This window comes from Zootoca vivipara, chromosome Z, assembly GCF_963506605.1.
Source record: "Zootoca vivipara chromosome Z, rZooViv1.1, whole genome shotgun sequence".
Classification (NCBI taxonomy): domain Eukaryota; kingdom Metazoa; phylum Chordata; class Lepidosauria; order Squamata; family Lacertidae; genus Zootoca; species Zootoca vivipara.
Window position 1 is genome coordinate 26,402,222 of NC_083294.1, and position 18,014 is coordinate 26,420,235.

The 18,014-nt window shown below is 41.6% G+C and overlaps 1 protein-coding gene across 3 annotated transcripts in view; it reads left to right on the top strand.

Moving 5' to 3' along the window:
• Window positions 1–18,014, top strand: part of TENM1 (teneurin transmembrane protein 1) — a 375,340-nt gene that overhangs the window by 317,994 nt on the left and 39,332 nt on the right. For all 3 annotated transcript variants that reach the window (XM_060270164.1, XM_060270166.1, XM_060270165.1), the window contains exons 23-24: window positions 2,866–3,020; window positions 16,015–16,381. In XM_060270164.1, coding sequence (XP_060126147.1) covers window positions 2,866–3,020; window positions 16,015–16,381 — 522 coding nt within the window. The remainder of the gene's footprint in view (window positions 1–2,865; window positions 3,021–16,014; window positions 16,382–18,014) is intronic.

The window sequence follows — 18,014 nt, forward strand, 5'->3', positions numbered from 1 at the left end:
TCAACTCAGCGCATCAGCGTGGCACAACCGTTTCCCCAGCACATGGGTCAAGGTGTACTGGAACCCGTTCAGGAATATCGACCAACGCAACATTCTGAGGGAGAGAATTTGCGGCGTTTGTTTGTTCGGGTTGAACAACCCTAACACCGGTTTGTGGTCCCTTTCAATGGAGAAATGGCGACCATACACATAATCATGGAACTTTTTGATTCCTGACACAATTGCCAGTGCCTCTTTGTCAATTTGAACATAGTTGCGCTCTGTTGGTGACAATGTATGGGAATAGAAAGAAATGGGCTTTTCCGACCCATCCGGTTCCCTATGACAAGTCATGCCAGAGGTATGTAGAGAACACCACAAACACAGATTGAAGTAGAGCATGCACAGAGTGATTCAGAATAAAACATCAACTCAAAATACAATACAATACAAAACAAAATATAAGACAAATCTAGAGGTCTGTTCATACCCCTATCACTTGTCACCTTAGATGGGCAAGAATGGATTCTATCATATGGTAGTATCACCTTCTTTGTCTGTGAGAAAGTTGCTTGGTAGTTGCATGGCTCCCTACCTTGCTGTAATAGTCTTTTTAAAAAACCATCATGCTATAAACAGCATGTCATAAACATAATGTCATTTATGCCTTTATGTGGTTTAAAGTTCCTCTGCCCTCTTTAAACACTTCTGATGCCTGATTCAATATCCTTTATAACTGTTCATTGTCTATTTTAATGGCATTTGGAGAAAACGGTTGCCAGATCTTTTCTAGATTTCCAGCCCATGATAAGTTTATTGATCCAGTTGCCAGCCCCATAATGCCACTCCCCATTTCTCAATAAAATGTCAATCCATCAGTTGTTGCTTGTTATACTTCACATTTGCTTGAATCACTCCCATGCACACTACTGTCTTTTCTTCTGTGTACTTTTTTTGTGATGCCTTCCTCTGTTTTGATATATGAAAATTTTTCTTTGTACTCTGCATGAGATGACAGACAAAGCAGGCCCAGTGCCCAGTTCATTTCTGCTCCTGTTACATATTTCTAGGATTCCTACTCTGTTTCCATGGTCTGAATTACTACTATTCATCAAGGAAACAAACACTGGGATTTAACTTTTTATGGTATAATATTCATGTCAGGAACAGAAAACCCATGGTACTCCAGATATTGTTGAATTTCAACTCTTATGAACCCTAGCTAGCATGGTCGATGGTGAGAGATTATGCGAGTTGGAGTTCAACAGGTCCTCCATCCCAGATCTTTGCCAAGGTTTGGACCTTTCTGATTTCTTACAGGCTAACACCACCGAGAATATACCACTTTTTATTGCACCCTCTGAAACATCAATCTTTAAACCAGCTCTCAGGAAGGCAGGAATACATCATTTTTCTGCAGAACCTTTGTGCAATACTGTATTGTTTCCAATTTTTTGCATTATGGGAGGGGGGCTTCCTTCAGTTTTGATGTGTCCTCCATATACTTTTCACCGTGAAGTCCACATCCACATTTTTATCTGTTTGTGCACTATTAACCCAATCTGTGCAATGCAATCCCATGCATGTTTGCTCAGAACTTCAATGAAAGTGTGCAGGGCAAATATGGGGAACCAATGACTATCTAGATGGTGCTGGGCTCCAGCTCCCATCTGCCCTAGCCAACATGGTCAGTGGCAAGGGATGAAAGGAGCTGTAGTCTCACAATATCTGGAGGGCCACAGGTTCCCCCATTTCCAGAATATAGCTTAAAGTCACATCCTAAAAGCTGTGTGTGTGTGTGCATGTATTTTATTCTTAAAAAAACATTGCAGTCACTTAAGAAACATGCTTTCAAGGTGGACCTGCTTGTAGAACCTGAATCCTTCTACTATAACTACATGCTTTGGTAGTAGATTTCTGCATCAAAGGAACTAAATAAAATTTAGAATATAGATATTATAAGGACGTATAATGACAATGATGCTTCTACATGTGAAAAGGGCCACTGCTGCATGCAGAAGGTTCTATGTTCAGTCACTGACAACACCAGGCAGAGCTGGGGGGAAACTTATCAGAAATTCTGATAAGGGTCAGTATATACAGCACTGAATGAGTTGGACCAATGGTCTGACTCAGTATAAGTCAGTTTCTTTTGCTCCTCTGTTCCTACCCATCTGTCTAAGGTAGTTTGATGTTTGCTGGCTTAATCTTTCTGCCCTGTCTTCAACATACTGCTCACCACCACTGTATCTTTTTTCTCACTGCTGCATATACAAATAATAAACAGGTTTTTACAGTTCTTAAAATAGTTTGTAGCTGTATTTTTAAGCTAGTTCAAGCTGTAAGAGAGGCAAGATAGAAATATTAAAATAGAAAGGTAGATTGATATATGAAATATTGTTTATTATCATCATTTGGCAAATTCAGTTTAAATCAAACTACTGATTTTCAGGCTGGAGTTTGTGTTTTCATAAACCTCATTGCTTTGAGCTATTTTTCCCCACTGTTTCTTCATTCTTTATGAGAGTAAAGCATGTTCACAAAAGCACAGGATGTTCACTGTGCTTTCAGAGGGGTTTTTTTCCAGATGGTTTCATGAATTTGAACACACATAAAAAGACAAATAAAATGAGGGGATATTATCAAATCAGAAAAAGCCAATGGAATGAAACAAAGCCAGCATTTATAGCAGAACTGGGGAAACCTATGCTCTCCAGGTGTTGTTTGCTGAACCACAACTCCCATAATCCCTGGCCATTGGCCATATTTGCTGGGGCTAATGAGAGTCCAACAACAGCTGGAGAGCCACTGGCTCCCCCAACACTGATTTATAGTTCTGGTCCCTGGTAGTTTTCCTGCTTAATCTCCTTTCCTCTTCCCCAATAGGTATTACTGTAGATAAGCACGGCTTCATCTACTTTGTTGATGGCACCATGATTCGGAAGATTGATGGAAATGATGTGATCACAACATTAATAGGCTCAAATGGTCTCACGTCAACCCAGCCACTGAGCTGTGATGCTGGAATGGACATCACTCAGGTAGACACTAATCGTTTTTATATGTTGCAGCTGTTCCACATGGAAACAAATTTCCTTTGGTCTGCAGAAATTACATGTGCTAAGGACACCATTTGAATAAGCATGGTGGTTTTAATCAACTTTCTTTAGGTTGTGCAGCAGCAGCCTGTAAAACTTACTTTGAGATCATCAGTATAATGGAATTGTGGGCTCATCCGGCCTTCTGCCTGTCTTGCACTTCCCCCTGAGAAAACTCAATCTTTACTGCTGAATTGCAGCAAACATCAATTGGGTTTTCCATTTATTGACATGTGTTCCGATTCAGTGCTAAAGAGTGTGTTTCCTCAGGGAAAGCAGTGGGCCAAATGGAAAACTACTTAGACCCATGCTTTCTAGGCAAGTGGGGCAAGTGTGGACAAACCCTAAGCTGAGCAAATAAGCTTTTGCTTTTGTATGTGTCTGCAATTGTTTATGTATTTATTTACTTACGGCTCGTAGAATACAATGCTGTGTTAAAAATGCTGTATTTGCAAAAATCTGTTTCAAGATTGCCTCTAGTGTGACACTTCTATTCGCTGTCTCAGAACATCTGGCATGCACACATAGAGATAATATTCTTAATGAAGGATACTGCCTTCCTATTAGATGGAGGGAAATAACTCTTAAATCTCGAGAGTTGTGGCCCTTTGGAGCTGTTCATTTCCTCTTGGGCTTTGAGAGATCCAAAATGCATCCTCCACCACCCCCGCCCCGTTTATGTTTAAAAACCAAATAAACTCAGGCGCACTAAACAGCCTCTTAATAAATGAAACTTTATAGAAACATTACAGAAAGCATAATGGTCAGTCAGCTGTTGCCATTGAATAAAAGGAATGGCTAGAGCCGTGCTATTGCATGGTAGCTGTGAAGTATTTAAACTAGCAGAGTTAATGAGACCCTCGTGTGGCATTAAAATGGCCTTTTTATTTTAAGACAAATAGTCAACTCAGGTTTGCAGCCCTGCTAACTGTGCCGAAAAGCCAAACTAAATGTTACAACAGCAGCCCACACTTTGGAACGCAGCTTACACCCAGCAGCTATAAATCGGCAGGAACGGGAACGGGATCCAAGCAGAAAAAGTCAAGCCATTATTTATTCATTATTTCAACTCACAATTAATTCCAGATGGCTGCAGCTGCAACACTAAAAGCCCAGTTTTTAGGACAAATTAAGCACATCAGTAGGGTAAGCAGTTATTTCAGGAGTGCCTCATATAAGCAGTGCAGTTGCTGGGCAGGGACATGTGAGGTGGTCCCTTAGGTAATCTGGTCCCAGCTTGCTATGGGCTTTAAATGCTAAAAATAAGACATAGAACAGCACCCAGGAGCATCATGGCAGGCAGTGCAGCCCCCTCGACTTAGTCCATCTAGTACCTTTACCTTATATTTTTAGCATGGTTACAACGAGGATGGGGTACCTCCAACCAATGGGCCAAAATAGGCCCACCAGGAGTCTTAATTGGCCCCACAAGACTTTTTCCCTCAGCCAAAACCATCTGCCTACACAGTTTTTGTAGGCCAAATTAAGATTCCTGGTGGGCTTAATTTGTGTATGGCAGTAAAGCTACAGCTGCAAAGGAACAATCAGAAGCCTTAGAACACACTCCCAGTTATTGTTGTGCAAGTGGGACTTACATTTGGCACCTTTTATATTTGGCACCAGATGCAAGTCCCCCTGGTATTGGTTCCACTCAGGAGCTCCTGAGCTGAGCTGCTGAGTAGCTGGTCTCTGTTGAAAGCAATGCTTTCATTTAAATTCAGCGCTGACTGCAAGCCCATCTTTTGGCAGGGGTATTTGCAGCCATGGCTTGAATACAACACTTAATGCTTGCTCCTGATTCTTCCTTTGACGTTGAATCACTGACATCATAAGCATCTTAAAATGCTAAAATGTTCCATCTCATTTGACATCCGTTCCATGTGAAATTGACATGGGCTGAATTTAGACCAGTTCACGAAGTGCCAGATTTTGAAGTGCAGGGAGCTCATCAGGATAGTCCCTGGAAATTATAATGATTAATATTTCTTACCCACATTTCATCCCAGGGTGAGGTATAACAATTAAAAATTGAAATATTAAAATTAGATAAAACGTATTACAAACTGAAGGAATGGCTAGACGAAATATGGGGCATGGAAACAACTGTAGAGGGGCAGGGGCCTTCAGTCTCAGCAAATGATCCATGGGGCAAGAGTCTCTGTACTTATTAGGCCTGGCACACTGCCAAGCTTGTGCAGATCCTGTTCTTGCTATTAAAAAAAGAGAGAGTTTTTTTATTATAAAAAAGTATTGCCATTTATATCATCAATACATTCAATACAGTTCCATACCTACAATTACACCAACAGCAAAAAAGGGGGAAAAAGAGTTAACTCCATCATGCACAATGTGATTCCCTGCTGGCTTGCTCCTGTCAATAGAGCTGAAGCTCTGTTATATCCAGCAATGACCCAGATGGCCTTATGAAGTGAGCATTTGCAAATTCCAACACACACCAATTCAGCAACTACCAACAAGTGAAAGAAGAGTACATGGGCCATGTTAGTTACTGTAATGACTTTCTTTATTGTATGTGAAACATATGTTGATGCTTTGTGCTTCATTGGCAGACATAATGAAGGTTCCGGGGTGGGGGATCCTTTTCTGGACACCCCCATAGTGCAGTTTCCAAGCCATTCACTGCCCTGGTTGCCTCTAGTGGGTCAACATCCTTCTTAAAATTTAGTGCCCAGGATTGGACAAAGTGCTTCCACTGTGGCCTGACTAGCACAGAACAGAACAGAACTGAACTGTTGCTTCATATGGTCTGGTAACAGGGCCTTTTTATTCGAAAAATAGCACTGTTTGGAGATGATGTTTCTGATAATATAGCTTAAGAATGTGTTCACTTTTTAAATAGTCACAGCACACTACTGATTCATGTTCAGCTTTCTATCCTCTGGGACACCTATATCCTTTTTCACATAAACTGCATTTTTAGTGGAGACTTCTGCCTTAGCATTAGTCCAACAGGTGCTAAGTGTTGTCATAACTTTTCAAACTTACTGAAGCAACTTTAATTGCTATGGAACGCATGCAATCAGACTCACATTTTGCTTGTGTATGATTTAAAAATATCTGACATGCTGATGTGCGAGAAGAAAAGTTTAATCAGTGTTAATTTGCAATCCAGTCAAATTATTCCGTCACCCAGTAGGAAGCTCTGATCAAAGAGGTCTGTGGCCTAGGCTACAGATTGTTTGGAAATGGTAACTTTCAACAGATTTTTGTTCTGTTATAGCTTGGATGGGGAACCTGTGGCTCTCCCAGGTTGCTGGACAACAACGCCGTCATCCCTGAACACTGGCCATGCTGGCTTGGGCAGATGGGAGATGAGAGTCTAGCAACATCTGGAGGACCACAGCTTTCCCATCTGTGATTTATTGTTCTGATCTCTTGTAGTTTCCCCAAGAGAACCAGACTCTTACCTGCCTGTCAAATAAATTGATTCATTTCTGCACTAAATAATGAGCTGCTGATAAACTGTTAGCCTTGCTCCATCTTTAATGTTCATGTTATAATGTTTAGTACATACCCTTCAACCAAGAACATTGGCTTTAAACAAATTGTCAGAAGAATATTTTTCATTTCCATTTGGTTCCCCAGCTGGGTCCCACCTCCCTCTTCCCTTCCACAAAGCCCTGGCAATTTCAAATGCTCCTTAAGCTCTTACATTTGACTTGCAAACAATTATTGCAGTATTCTTTATTTGGTGCTGTTACAAAACAATCAGTTTTAGGACAAGGATATTTATTTATTTATAACTAAAATCGTCTGTTTTCAGAGATCAGGCTCGAGCCACCATAAAGTCTAATAGTTTTTCTATGGCATAGGTTTCCATGATAGAGAATGATTAAAAAAAAAAACAGGATTAATTTTGTTTTAATCACACCAACAATTTTGCCCACCTACCATCCCAAAATCTATTGACTTTTTTTTTCCTCCTGGAAGGAAAATTATTTAACACATGACATTTGTATCAATAAAGAATAAAACTTAGTAGAAGATATATCCTGATGGAACAGTGAAGCAGATCTTATCACCCAATCCTTTAGGTATCCCTAGCTGTGACATAGTGTGTAATCAATTGCTAAAGATAAACCTGTATCCTCTGAGTCTCAAGCAACAAGCACGGTGAGCTCAGCCTCCTAAGCTGCAATTCCTTGCTGTCCTTCCACCAGCAGGTGAAGAATTTTGTATTCTAGCAGGTTTCTTTTAAAAGGAGAGGACCCTTAATAGTGTTTTGTGTTTTTAAAAACTATCTGCATTTTAATAGATATGTTTTTATATTGGACTAATTCCATAGATAGTTTGATTATTATTTTTATATGGCTTTAGCTAGGGGTATTTTAGCTGTAATTTTTGTGAGCTGCCTTAAGTCCCGGTTCTGGGGAAAAGGTGGAATAGAAATAAGCTAAAATTTCTTGAATAAGTTTGCAAGCAGATGAGAGCCACCTAAAGGTGAGCCAATGCCACTACCTGCCTAGCAGGTCAAATGTTATTTGGATTCCACACATATAAACCATTCCCAGTAATGCCCCCTTCCCATTCTCCTTCTGCCCACCCAGTATATTCGGGTACATTTGCATTAACACTAATGGGGGGGGGTTTCATTGATAGAGGTGCCCCTACATTAAGGAAGCCTCGAGTGTGTTCAGAGCATGTTGTACATAACCATGTTTCTCCTATAATAAGACACCGTTTCATATTTATTTTTCCTCAAAAAACAAAAAACAAAAACACTATGGCTTATTTTCAGGGGCTGTCTTATTTTTTTCCTCCTGCTGCTGCTGCAGCAGGCATTGCTGCTGCGCCGATCACTATGTCTTTATTTTCGGGGTAAGGCTTATATTCCTTGAATGCTTAAATATCCTGCTACGGCTTATTTTATGGCTATGTCTTATTTGCGGAGAAACAGGGTAGGTTGTACAACCTATTTTGACAGCTGGGTGGTGTCAAGTGGCACAGCAAGCTCTGGTTAAAGCTTTTGGTAGATATCAGCTGCACTACTAATTGTTGCTTGCATCAAGCCCCTACAAAGGAAGATGCGCATGAACATTTTTCCTTTGCAGGAGTGGCACAAGTGTTGCCAGCTTGAATTCAGGTCAGCATGGCAAAGGATCTTCCTCTACAAGGTCTTGCTATAATTACTGGGTTTTTTTGCCATGCAGCGCAACAGAAGAAATCACCAAATTCAAGAGTGTTTTTTTTACTCAAAGGAAGAAGCAGGAATGCATTTGGGAGTACATTCCATATTCTTCATTTTAGCCGAGGCTTGAAGATTCCCGTACCTGATGTTAAATATGAAGTCAGGTACAGGAAAAGTAAGTGTGTTTTGCCCCAAACTGCCTGGCAGGCTAGCCTCTGGAGTTCAGACATGCGTAGAAGCGACTTCCGGTGCCAGGGCTGCCCGATTTCCGGTGCCCAGATATGGGCAGAGCAGCACCGGAAGTCACTTCTACGCGCGTAGAAGCGACTTCCGGTGCAGCTCTGCCCAGTTTTTGAAAATCTGGGGGAATTACGGCATATTCCTCCATTCTGGACAACAACGGGAAACGGCTTTAAAAACGGGGGTTTCCCGCGAAAAACAGGAGACTTGGCAGGTATGGTTCAGGGGGAAGGGGGAAACTCAGTGCTCCCATCCTTAATTATTTTTACATCTGAAAACATTCCTTGCTTTATGTATAGGTCTGAATTATGGATGCTTGTGATTGATTGATTGATTTCTTTACCACTTAATATATTAAAAAATATCACAAAGTGGTGTGCAGAAAACTGAAGCAGCAGACCACTTAAACAAAATGTTACAAAAAATACATATACATATGTTGCATTAACACAGTGTCATATATAAATAAATAGTTCATTTTCCTTCTGACACATCCCCCCTCTCAGCCTCTGAGTTCTCACCCATGGTTCAAACAAACTCTCAGTTCACTCACAACAAGAAGAATTCCTGGAAACAGCAGATATTACCCTAGTCTGCCACTCTAGACTTACTTTTTATCATAATTTATTGTATTTAAACTGTGTAAAATATGTAGGTGACAGATACCTAAGGACATTTGTTATTAGCTTTTGTGTTGCCAGGCTTATGAACCACCTAGAAAGAAATCGTTGTTCCCACTTATTGCTATATTAGTAGAAGAATCTGACCTAGGTAAACTCACTACTTAAACTCTTCAGGTAATTAAAAACTGTGGTTTTGTTTTTCACTCATATTGATGTGTCTAATATAGTACTGTATTGAAAATCCACCCACTCACCCCAGGTTGTTGTTGTTTTACAATTCTGCATTAATTAATCTATTCTATATATATTTAATGTAAAAAGGGCATGTTTGTGTGTCCTGACTTTTCTCCGAAACTGCTGGACAGATTGCGTTCAAATTTGGACACAACATCACATGCGGATATGCAAGGGTTTGCATACTGTTTGTATAGATAGATGTCACACCTATGGCAGGTAAAGCAGGTAAAACCCACTGTTCCCGAACACAAAACTCAGACAGCCGGGGATGCTGGGAGCACAGGAGAGGTTGCAAAGCAGTGCCCTCTAGCGATGGCTACACTGGTACTGCAGCTAAGAAACCTTCCCTCTCCACAGCATCTCGGCTCGGCTTTGCAGACTGCCGAGGGGGTGGGATAGGTCATGGTTCAGGACAGGATAGGGCCAATCACAGAGATGAGCCGGGGGTGGGGGAGGAGGGGCGGGATAGGTCATGGGTCGGGACAGAGTGGAGGAATCACAAGGATGACCCAGGGGTGGGGGAAGGAGGGGGCAGAATAGGTCATGAGTCGGGACAGGGTGGAGGGAGTCACAGGGATTAGCTGGGGGAAGGAGGGAACAGAATAGGCCATGGGTCGGGACAGCATGGGGGGAGTCACAGGGATGAGCCGGGGGGAGGAGGGGGCAGAATAGGTCATGGGTCAGAACAGGGTGGGGGCAGTCACAGGGATGAGCCACAGCAATGGAAAATGGACAGAAAAATGGAAGTTTTTTTACAGAGTTAAAAGGGGGAAACCCTTAAAGAAATTGGAGGACAGATTTCAGCACAGCAGTAGTCTCACAGATTTAAGCACCAAGGAGACATCAGGAATCTTGTTCAAACAATTTGCATAATAGTAATTGATATCATGTGCTGCCACCTGCCTTCGCCTTCCTGATTTGCCTGGAGAGTCTTAATGGTAGTATGAGCACTTTTATGATACCAGATTCATTTCTTTATAATATTCTTCCATTGTTGTTGTTGTTGTTTTAAATGAGTTAATCCTATGGAAAAGAAAGTTTACTTTGGGGAAGAAGTACTTAGCTTAGTTGACATTTTGCCTGGAAAAAATATTGACTGTGCATCAGACACTTTCCCCCCTTCCTCTTATCTCCAGTTGATCTTATGGAATAAATTATCATAATACGTGCTGCAATAGATCCTTGTTTGTTGTTAATGTGATGCCAAGAAAATGCATTGCGTTAGTTACCTCCTGACATTATAATTAAGCATAGATTTGGCCTTTTTTATTTTGTTTTGCTTCTATCTCTAAATTTAAAGTAAGGATTATTGTTTCTTCATTGAGCAGATAACCAAGGGATCGGGAATTTGAGGCCTTCTGTGTGTTGTTGGACTCCAACTCCCATCAGCCCCAGCTAGCATAGCCACTGATGATGGAAGTTGGAATCCAGCGACATAGGAAGGGCCACTGGTGCCACATACATGAGTTAACCATATATTTTCCTTGGTTATTCATGAACTTCATGAATAAAATTAGCCCTGAGTTGCTGAATGTAGGAAGTTATACTGAACATTTTTTGCATCATGGCTCAGTCATATCAGATGCTTGAGGAATCTATATCACAGTTCCTTCCCTCCCCCAATGGCTGCAGGTCCTGGGAGGGCTGATTTTGGCATCTTAAGGGGTGGGGCACCCGCCCTGTGGAATGCCCTCCCAGCAGATGTCAAGGCAATAAGTAACTATTCTACTTTCAGAAGACAACTGAAGGCGGCCCTGTTTAGGGAAGTTTTTAATGTTTGATGCTGTACTGTTTTTAATATTTGGTTGGAAGCCGCCCAGAGTGGCTGGGGAAACCCAGCCAGATGGGCGGGGTATAAATATTATTATTATTATTATTATTTTATATGTTATTGTCTTCTATTAGAGGCAGAACATATTTCATCCATTTGACCTTGTCCGTTCAGAATACCTTACACCAAGTCAGACTATTGAACTACTTAGCTCAGCATTGCCTTCACTAACTGGCAGCAGCTCTCCAGGGGTTTCAGGCAAGAATATTTTCCTGCCCTATCAAGAAAAGCCACAGATCAAACCTGGAACCTTTTGCGTGCAAAACACTGAGCTGTGGCCCTATCAACAGTTTTGAAAAGCCTGGGATTTTATAATATACTAGCCTTGCATAGTTTCCTTAAAATATGTATAGTGTGTGTGGGGTGTGTGTGAAACAGGTGTCTTTAAGGACTAGAATCTGTTTCCAGCTGGCTCGCCCCATTCATCTTCCTCTCAAAATATCACCACCACCTGCCAGAATGGTGAGCTCAGCCACATTCATCTTAATGCCAGATAGCAATATTTTTAAAGAAAATCCCCTGGATGAAAAGGACAAATTTAATCATTTAATGAGTATTCTAAATTTTGTTGTGTACCCATTGTAACCAAGCAGGTTAAGGCATAATAATCTCATTAACCTTGCTTTGTTAAAACATCAATTATCTAAGTACAGTATAGCAGGTTTCTTCAAATGTCTCTCTGCAGGAAAGGTGGCAGCAGTTGTGGCCCTGTGTGGGTCAAGGGGTGGGACAAAGACTTCCTGTGCAACCAGCTGGTGGTATCATCAGCCTTGGCTGGCCATGGGGAATATCAGGACCTCAAAATTTGAACTGGCCAGTCATGGCCAAGCTAGGGGACTGTAGTGTGTGGCAGACCTAACTGAAGCCTGGCTTCACTCAGGTCAGCTTGGCAATTGTCAACAGATGTTCCACCCATTCACCCTGCATGTTTTGGCTCTGCCCAACAGAAAGTGGGCAGTGCATGTAAAACGTAAAAAAAGGTAAAAGACCCCTGGACAGTTAAGTCCTGTCAATGGCGACTGTGGGGTTGTGGCACTCATCTCTCTTTCAGGCTGAGGGAGCCGGTGTTTGATCACAGGTAGCTTTCTGGATCATGTGGCCAGCATGACTAAACCTCTTCTGGCACAATGGAACACTGTGACGGAAACCAGAGCGCACGGAAATGCCGTTTAACCTTCCCGCCACAGTGGTACCTATTTATCTACTTGCACTGGTATGCTTTCAAACTGCTGGGTTGGCAGGACCTGGGACAGAGCAACCGGAGCTCACCCCATTGCACGGATTCGAACCTCCAACCTTCCGATCGGCAAGCCCAAGAGGCTCAGTGGTTTAGACCACAGCAGCATCCACGTTCCTTTACCTTAGTGCATGTACATGACCTTGCTGTGGAGTTACTTTGTCACTGTATTTGGAGCCATGGAGGAATTTGCCTGCAGACAAATTGGACCAGCTTGGAGGTTCTGCCTTCCTCACAGCTACTGTCACAAGTTGCCAGAGGAAAATTCTATTAGGTTGGATCCTTAGTCTAAACAGAGAGAGATTAGGAAGGAGCTCGACCCCTCTATTCACAATCAAAATATAAAGATAAAGGAGCCCAAAGGGAAAGATTCTGTCCAAATGTCCAGAGAGGGGGCTCATAGTAGTAGGACTACCCAAATGGCACCCTGGAGGGATCACCCATATTTGATGTGTTTCATATGGGACCAGCAACACTCGTCTTATGTCAGAATATATTCTTTTCCAAACATTTTTATTCTTGTGGAAATAATAATATACTGTATTATACTCTTGACCAGCATTTTCAGCTTGCTCACACTGCTTATGACAACCTGAACAGCGGCAAGCATGTTATGGAAAAATTGTGACTGATGTTGCCTGACAGGATTTGTTTTTGCTTATTTGCATGAGTTGCTTGAAGGATAATAATTTGCCCACCTTAATAGGGGATGCTGTGGAACTAACATGCTTGAATGTCAGAGGAAAATAAATTCTGTTTGCCATCAGTGTTTTCATACGGACACAATGGGAAAATGTATCCATGTTGCACTAATGGTGGTGTTTTTTGCACTCAAATAATTATTCCCCCTCAAAAAAGCCTTAATTACAGCAGGAAAATAATGACCCTTAAGCACTTTGGTTCATTTCTGTACCCACTCTGTTTGCTGTCACAGATCACACAACAGGCATGAGTAAGAAGCTGCTAAATTGCTTGATGGATATAAGCAAGCAGTTATTCCAGTGTGGTAAGTTTTCAAAGCATCATACTTAGGCCTCACCTGCTCTATATATTTAAAGCAGTATCATATGTCTTTAAACAGTCATGACTTCCCCAAAGAATCCTGGGAACTGTAGTATGTTAAGGATGCTTAGAGTTATTAGGAAACCCCATATTCCTCTCACAAAGCTACAGCTTTTTCAGAGTGATTTGAGAGTTGATCCCCCTTCCCAAGGAACTCTGGGAATTGTAGCTCTGTGAGAGGAATAGGGATCTCTTAACACCTCCCAGGGCCCTTAGCAAACTACTATTCCCAGGGCTCTTTGAGGTATGATACTGCTTTAAATGCATAGTGCAGACAAGGCCTAGGGCTGAGGAGCCCAAGGTTCAAATCCCCACTTAATGATGAAGCAAAAATTATTCATGTGGATTAGGGAAAAGAAAAATAGAAAAGGGAGTTATTATTTATTTATTAATACCCCACCCATCTGACCGGGTTCCCCCAGCCACTCTGTTCTTCCTATCTCCTAAGATCTGCATGCTTTCAGGAAAAGTGTTGTTGGTATAGGGAGAGGAAAGCTGTAAGAAAGCATCCACAGACAGACAGACAGACAGACAGAAGCCTCAACTCCCCCCCCCCAAAAAAAAGAAAATTCTACTTCTTTGTGTGTTTCCCTAACATAAAACCTTTCTCATTTTAAATCTCCAACCACTGCTTGGTTTTCTCTGATATCTATGCTGAATCATATTACTCCTCACTAAAAATTAGGCCTTTATTAATTATGACTTACATAATGCTTCTGAGCCCTCTTTGTTCCTTTTCCTTTAATTTTCATCATTGAATTCTTCTGCTTCCTTTATCAAAACTAGGTCAAAAATTATACTCAAGCCAGGAAGAGCCACCTGGAAACCATTTGGTTTTTGGCTTAGATATGTAGGTTGCAAATTAACTTTCCTCCTTTCTCAGTTTCTCTAATGCTTCAAAGTAAAATCCTACAATGGGGAAAATATATTATTTAAAGGAAACATTATATTCTAATTTCACGAACATACTTTTGGGACATTCAAAAAAATGAGCCACCCAGCCCCGTCTCTCTTGAAATCAAAACTCTCACAGTGGGACCATGCAATGTCAACCTTTCAGCAACAAACTCACAAGAGAATAAAAAAGGGGGGAATAGAGAAAAGTGTTGTAGTTTAACTTAAATCAGCCAAAATTTTATCCAGACCTACTTGCTTAACTCTGAAATTATACATTGATTAAAAGCAGTGTCCTTTCACTCTAAGAGATACATCTTCCTATTTGAGTTTAATGCAAAGGCACACACTTGAGCACTGGACATCAGGGAAAAACATCATTCTGCTCAACCTTGAAGTGCCCAGTTCATATTTTAGATCCCACCCCACCCCTACTTTCACTCAGTCTTTCCTGGTTTATAATTGGAACACTTTTCCATGAACAGCTGCTCCTCATTTTAATCAAAGAGAAACATAGGTAGCTCTGAACTCTGATCAGGGAACACGTATATTCAGAAGTTACCCAAAGATATCAATGGACCAAGGTAATAAGCTATTTCATTCCCAATTAACCAAAACTTCTGTGTTGTTCCAGCACAGGCTTCAGTGGGTCATGGGGATAAATTCTCTTTTTCCTGCTTTTAATGAGAAGAGGAAGTAACTAGATTTCTCTTGCCTAGAGGGTTCCTTTGGTCCTGTCAGAGAGCTGTCAACCATCCAGTTGCCCATCTTCATGGGCCCATTGGGTCCCATTGTGATGTTTATATCAAAGTTTGGTAGGAAGAATAATCTCTGTAATCATAATGACCACCCTGGGTTCCTGAAATCAAAGTTCAGCTCATGCAATAAGCAGGTCTGCTCCTTTTGTACAGTACCCCAGAACCCAGAAAATAAGTCCAGAAAAGCCATAACTAAGAATAATGTATTCTGTCTTAATTTATTTCAAAATATGGCAGGTTAGCAAAGTTAGCCCAAGACATTTTTCTTCCTGAGGCAAAAGGATGAGATGGCTCCAACCAGGCTGGCAAGTGAATCTTACTTCAGAACCGGCAATGGGATGGCATCCTCTTCCACACCTGAGAGTATTCAGCTCACTTAGGTGGGACAGGGCATGCACAGCTTTGTCCTTCATCACTTTGCCATCACCCCCTGTCCCTCAGCAACTGCTGCCTGAGGCAACTGCCTCACTCAGCCTAATGAGAGGGCTGGCCTTGTAAAACATCCTGCTGTGTTGAAGGCCCTCCAGCTCGTGGTGCTTTGGACTTCACCCCCAAAGTCTGGGCCTGGGCATTGGACAAATTTGAGTCAAGATCAAGGGGTCAAAAGAGTGTCAACTGGAAGAGAGTTTATTTATGTTATTATTACATCTTTTCCCCATCTTTCGTCCAGGTGGCATACATTTTTTCCTCTCGGTAATTTTCATGGCTGAGTGGGGATTTGAACCTGGGTCTCCCACGTCTTGTCCAGCATTCTAACCAGTACGCCATACTGGCTGTCCACAACTTTGGCTTGTGCTTCACTGACCTGATTTCACCCACAGGCACACAAGCATCCTACTAGGCCAAAAGTGGAAACCATGGAGAAACTACTTCTTTGACTCTTGCTTTATTCCTTCTTTTTTGCAGGTCCGCTTGGAATGGCCAACAGACCTTGCTGTCAACCCCCTTGACAATTCGTTATATGTTCTGGACAATAACATTGTGCTGCAAATTTCTCAAAATCAGCAAGTGCGCATTATTGCAGGCCGACCTATTCACTGCCAGGTGCCAGGCATAGATCACGTTTTGGTCAGCAAAGTGGCAATCCATTCCACACTTGAGTCGGCAAGAGCCATTGGCGTATCTCACAGTGGCGTGCTGTACATTGCCGAGACTGATGAAAGGAAGATCAACCGCATCCAACAGGTTACAACTAATGGTGAAATCTCCATCTTGGCTGGAGCTCCATCAGATTGTGACTGTAAGATTGACCCCAATTGTGACTGTTTCTCTGGTATGTATTAAACAAGGGTGCAGAATATTTTGGAACAATGGCTGCTTTCCTTCTGGGCAGCCTTCCAAGAGACACATCAATGGTAGATGGAGCCAAAGGCAAAAGTTGATAGAGCAGGGAATGTAAATGTTATCTTTGTACAATAGGCTAGATTATACATACTAATTCCTCTCTGTCCTCCATCCAGGCAAACATGAAGCATTATCGTAGTTCAATGACATAGTTCTGTGAACGGCCCTGAGACCTCCAGTTGTAGGACGGTATATAAATTCAATAAATAATAATAATAGTCCAGCCAGACAAAAATACTCAGGTCTTCAACTTCAGGACCTCAAAGCACCCTATTGCTTGATGTCATTGGGACATCAGATAATTGCAGGTAGCAGGCAGCACTCCCACATGTCAGACATCGCCCACAAGGCTAGATCGTGATATGGATGTGGCCCACAGAACCAAAAAGGTTGCCATCCCTGACATAGAGATTTCTTTGAAATAAGAAGTGGTATATAAATTACCTAATTCTGTAATACAGAGTCAGACCCTTGGTCTATCTAGCTTATTGTTGTCTACACCGTCTGTAGAAGTGGGCCCAAATTTCAAGTTTTTTTTTTAAAAAAACATTTTTTCATATATTAAAAAAAACCTGGAGATGCTGGGGATTGAACCTGGAACCTTCTGCATGCAGAGCTTATGCTCTGCCACTGAGCTGAAGACTTTTAGTTTGATGTAACAGCTTGTCCCTCTGATCTCCACAAAAAAAAAATGCCCTCAAAAGCTTTGAAATCTGAATTTCTGAAGCAGAGGAAATCCCAAAGAATTCATAAAAGTATGTAAGAATCCTATTTCAAGCTATCATGTCTGTGAATTTTACGTTTCCACATTTTCCCTTCAATCTTCATTCTGGTATCCACTGTTCACAGTTCGGAAATTCAGATGGTTGGATAACATGATCCTGTGGTACTGTGAGGACAGATTCATGCACTGCTAGTAGTGCTTTCCTCATCTCTGCTGTGCAATGCAATACTTCTTGCACAGGGCACTGTTGACGTGACTCAAAACAGGTTTCAGGTCAGGATGAGTCACATTATCATATCCATAGGATTGGATTGAGCTGTGGGCAAAATGAAACAATGAGCCAGCTTGGATATTACCCTCATGCTGAAATGAGTATGCCTCCCGTATGTCAGTCTAATGTTCATGCTCCAAAAACATCATTAGGAAAGGGGATGAGAAAAGGGCAGTTGATTCATTTTATGGTGGTTTGGTCAACTAATCCAACAGTAGCAGGAGAGAGAGGACATAGTTTAGAATGGGGAGCTGCAAACCACTGTGTGTTCAAATGAGGGGAAAGAGAATAATAAAGGGCATGTAAACAAATTTCTGTGGGAAATGGTTTAATTATCTGGATGTGTTTAGCCTAAAGAAGACTAATTTAAGAGGAAACATCATAGTACCATTCAAATATTATTTATTTATTTATTTGATGTACCACTTTTATCTTCCAAGGATCTCAGTGTGGTGTACATAGTTCTCCTCCCCATTTTATCCTCACAACAACCTTGTGAGGTAGGTTAGGCTAAGAGATGGTGACTAGCCCAAGGTCACCCAGGGAACTTCATGGCTGAGTGGGGAT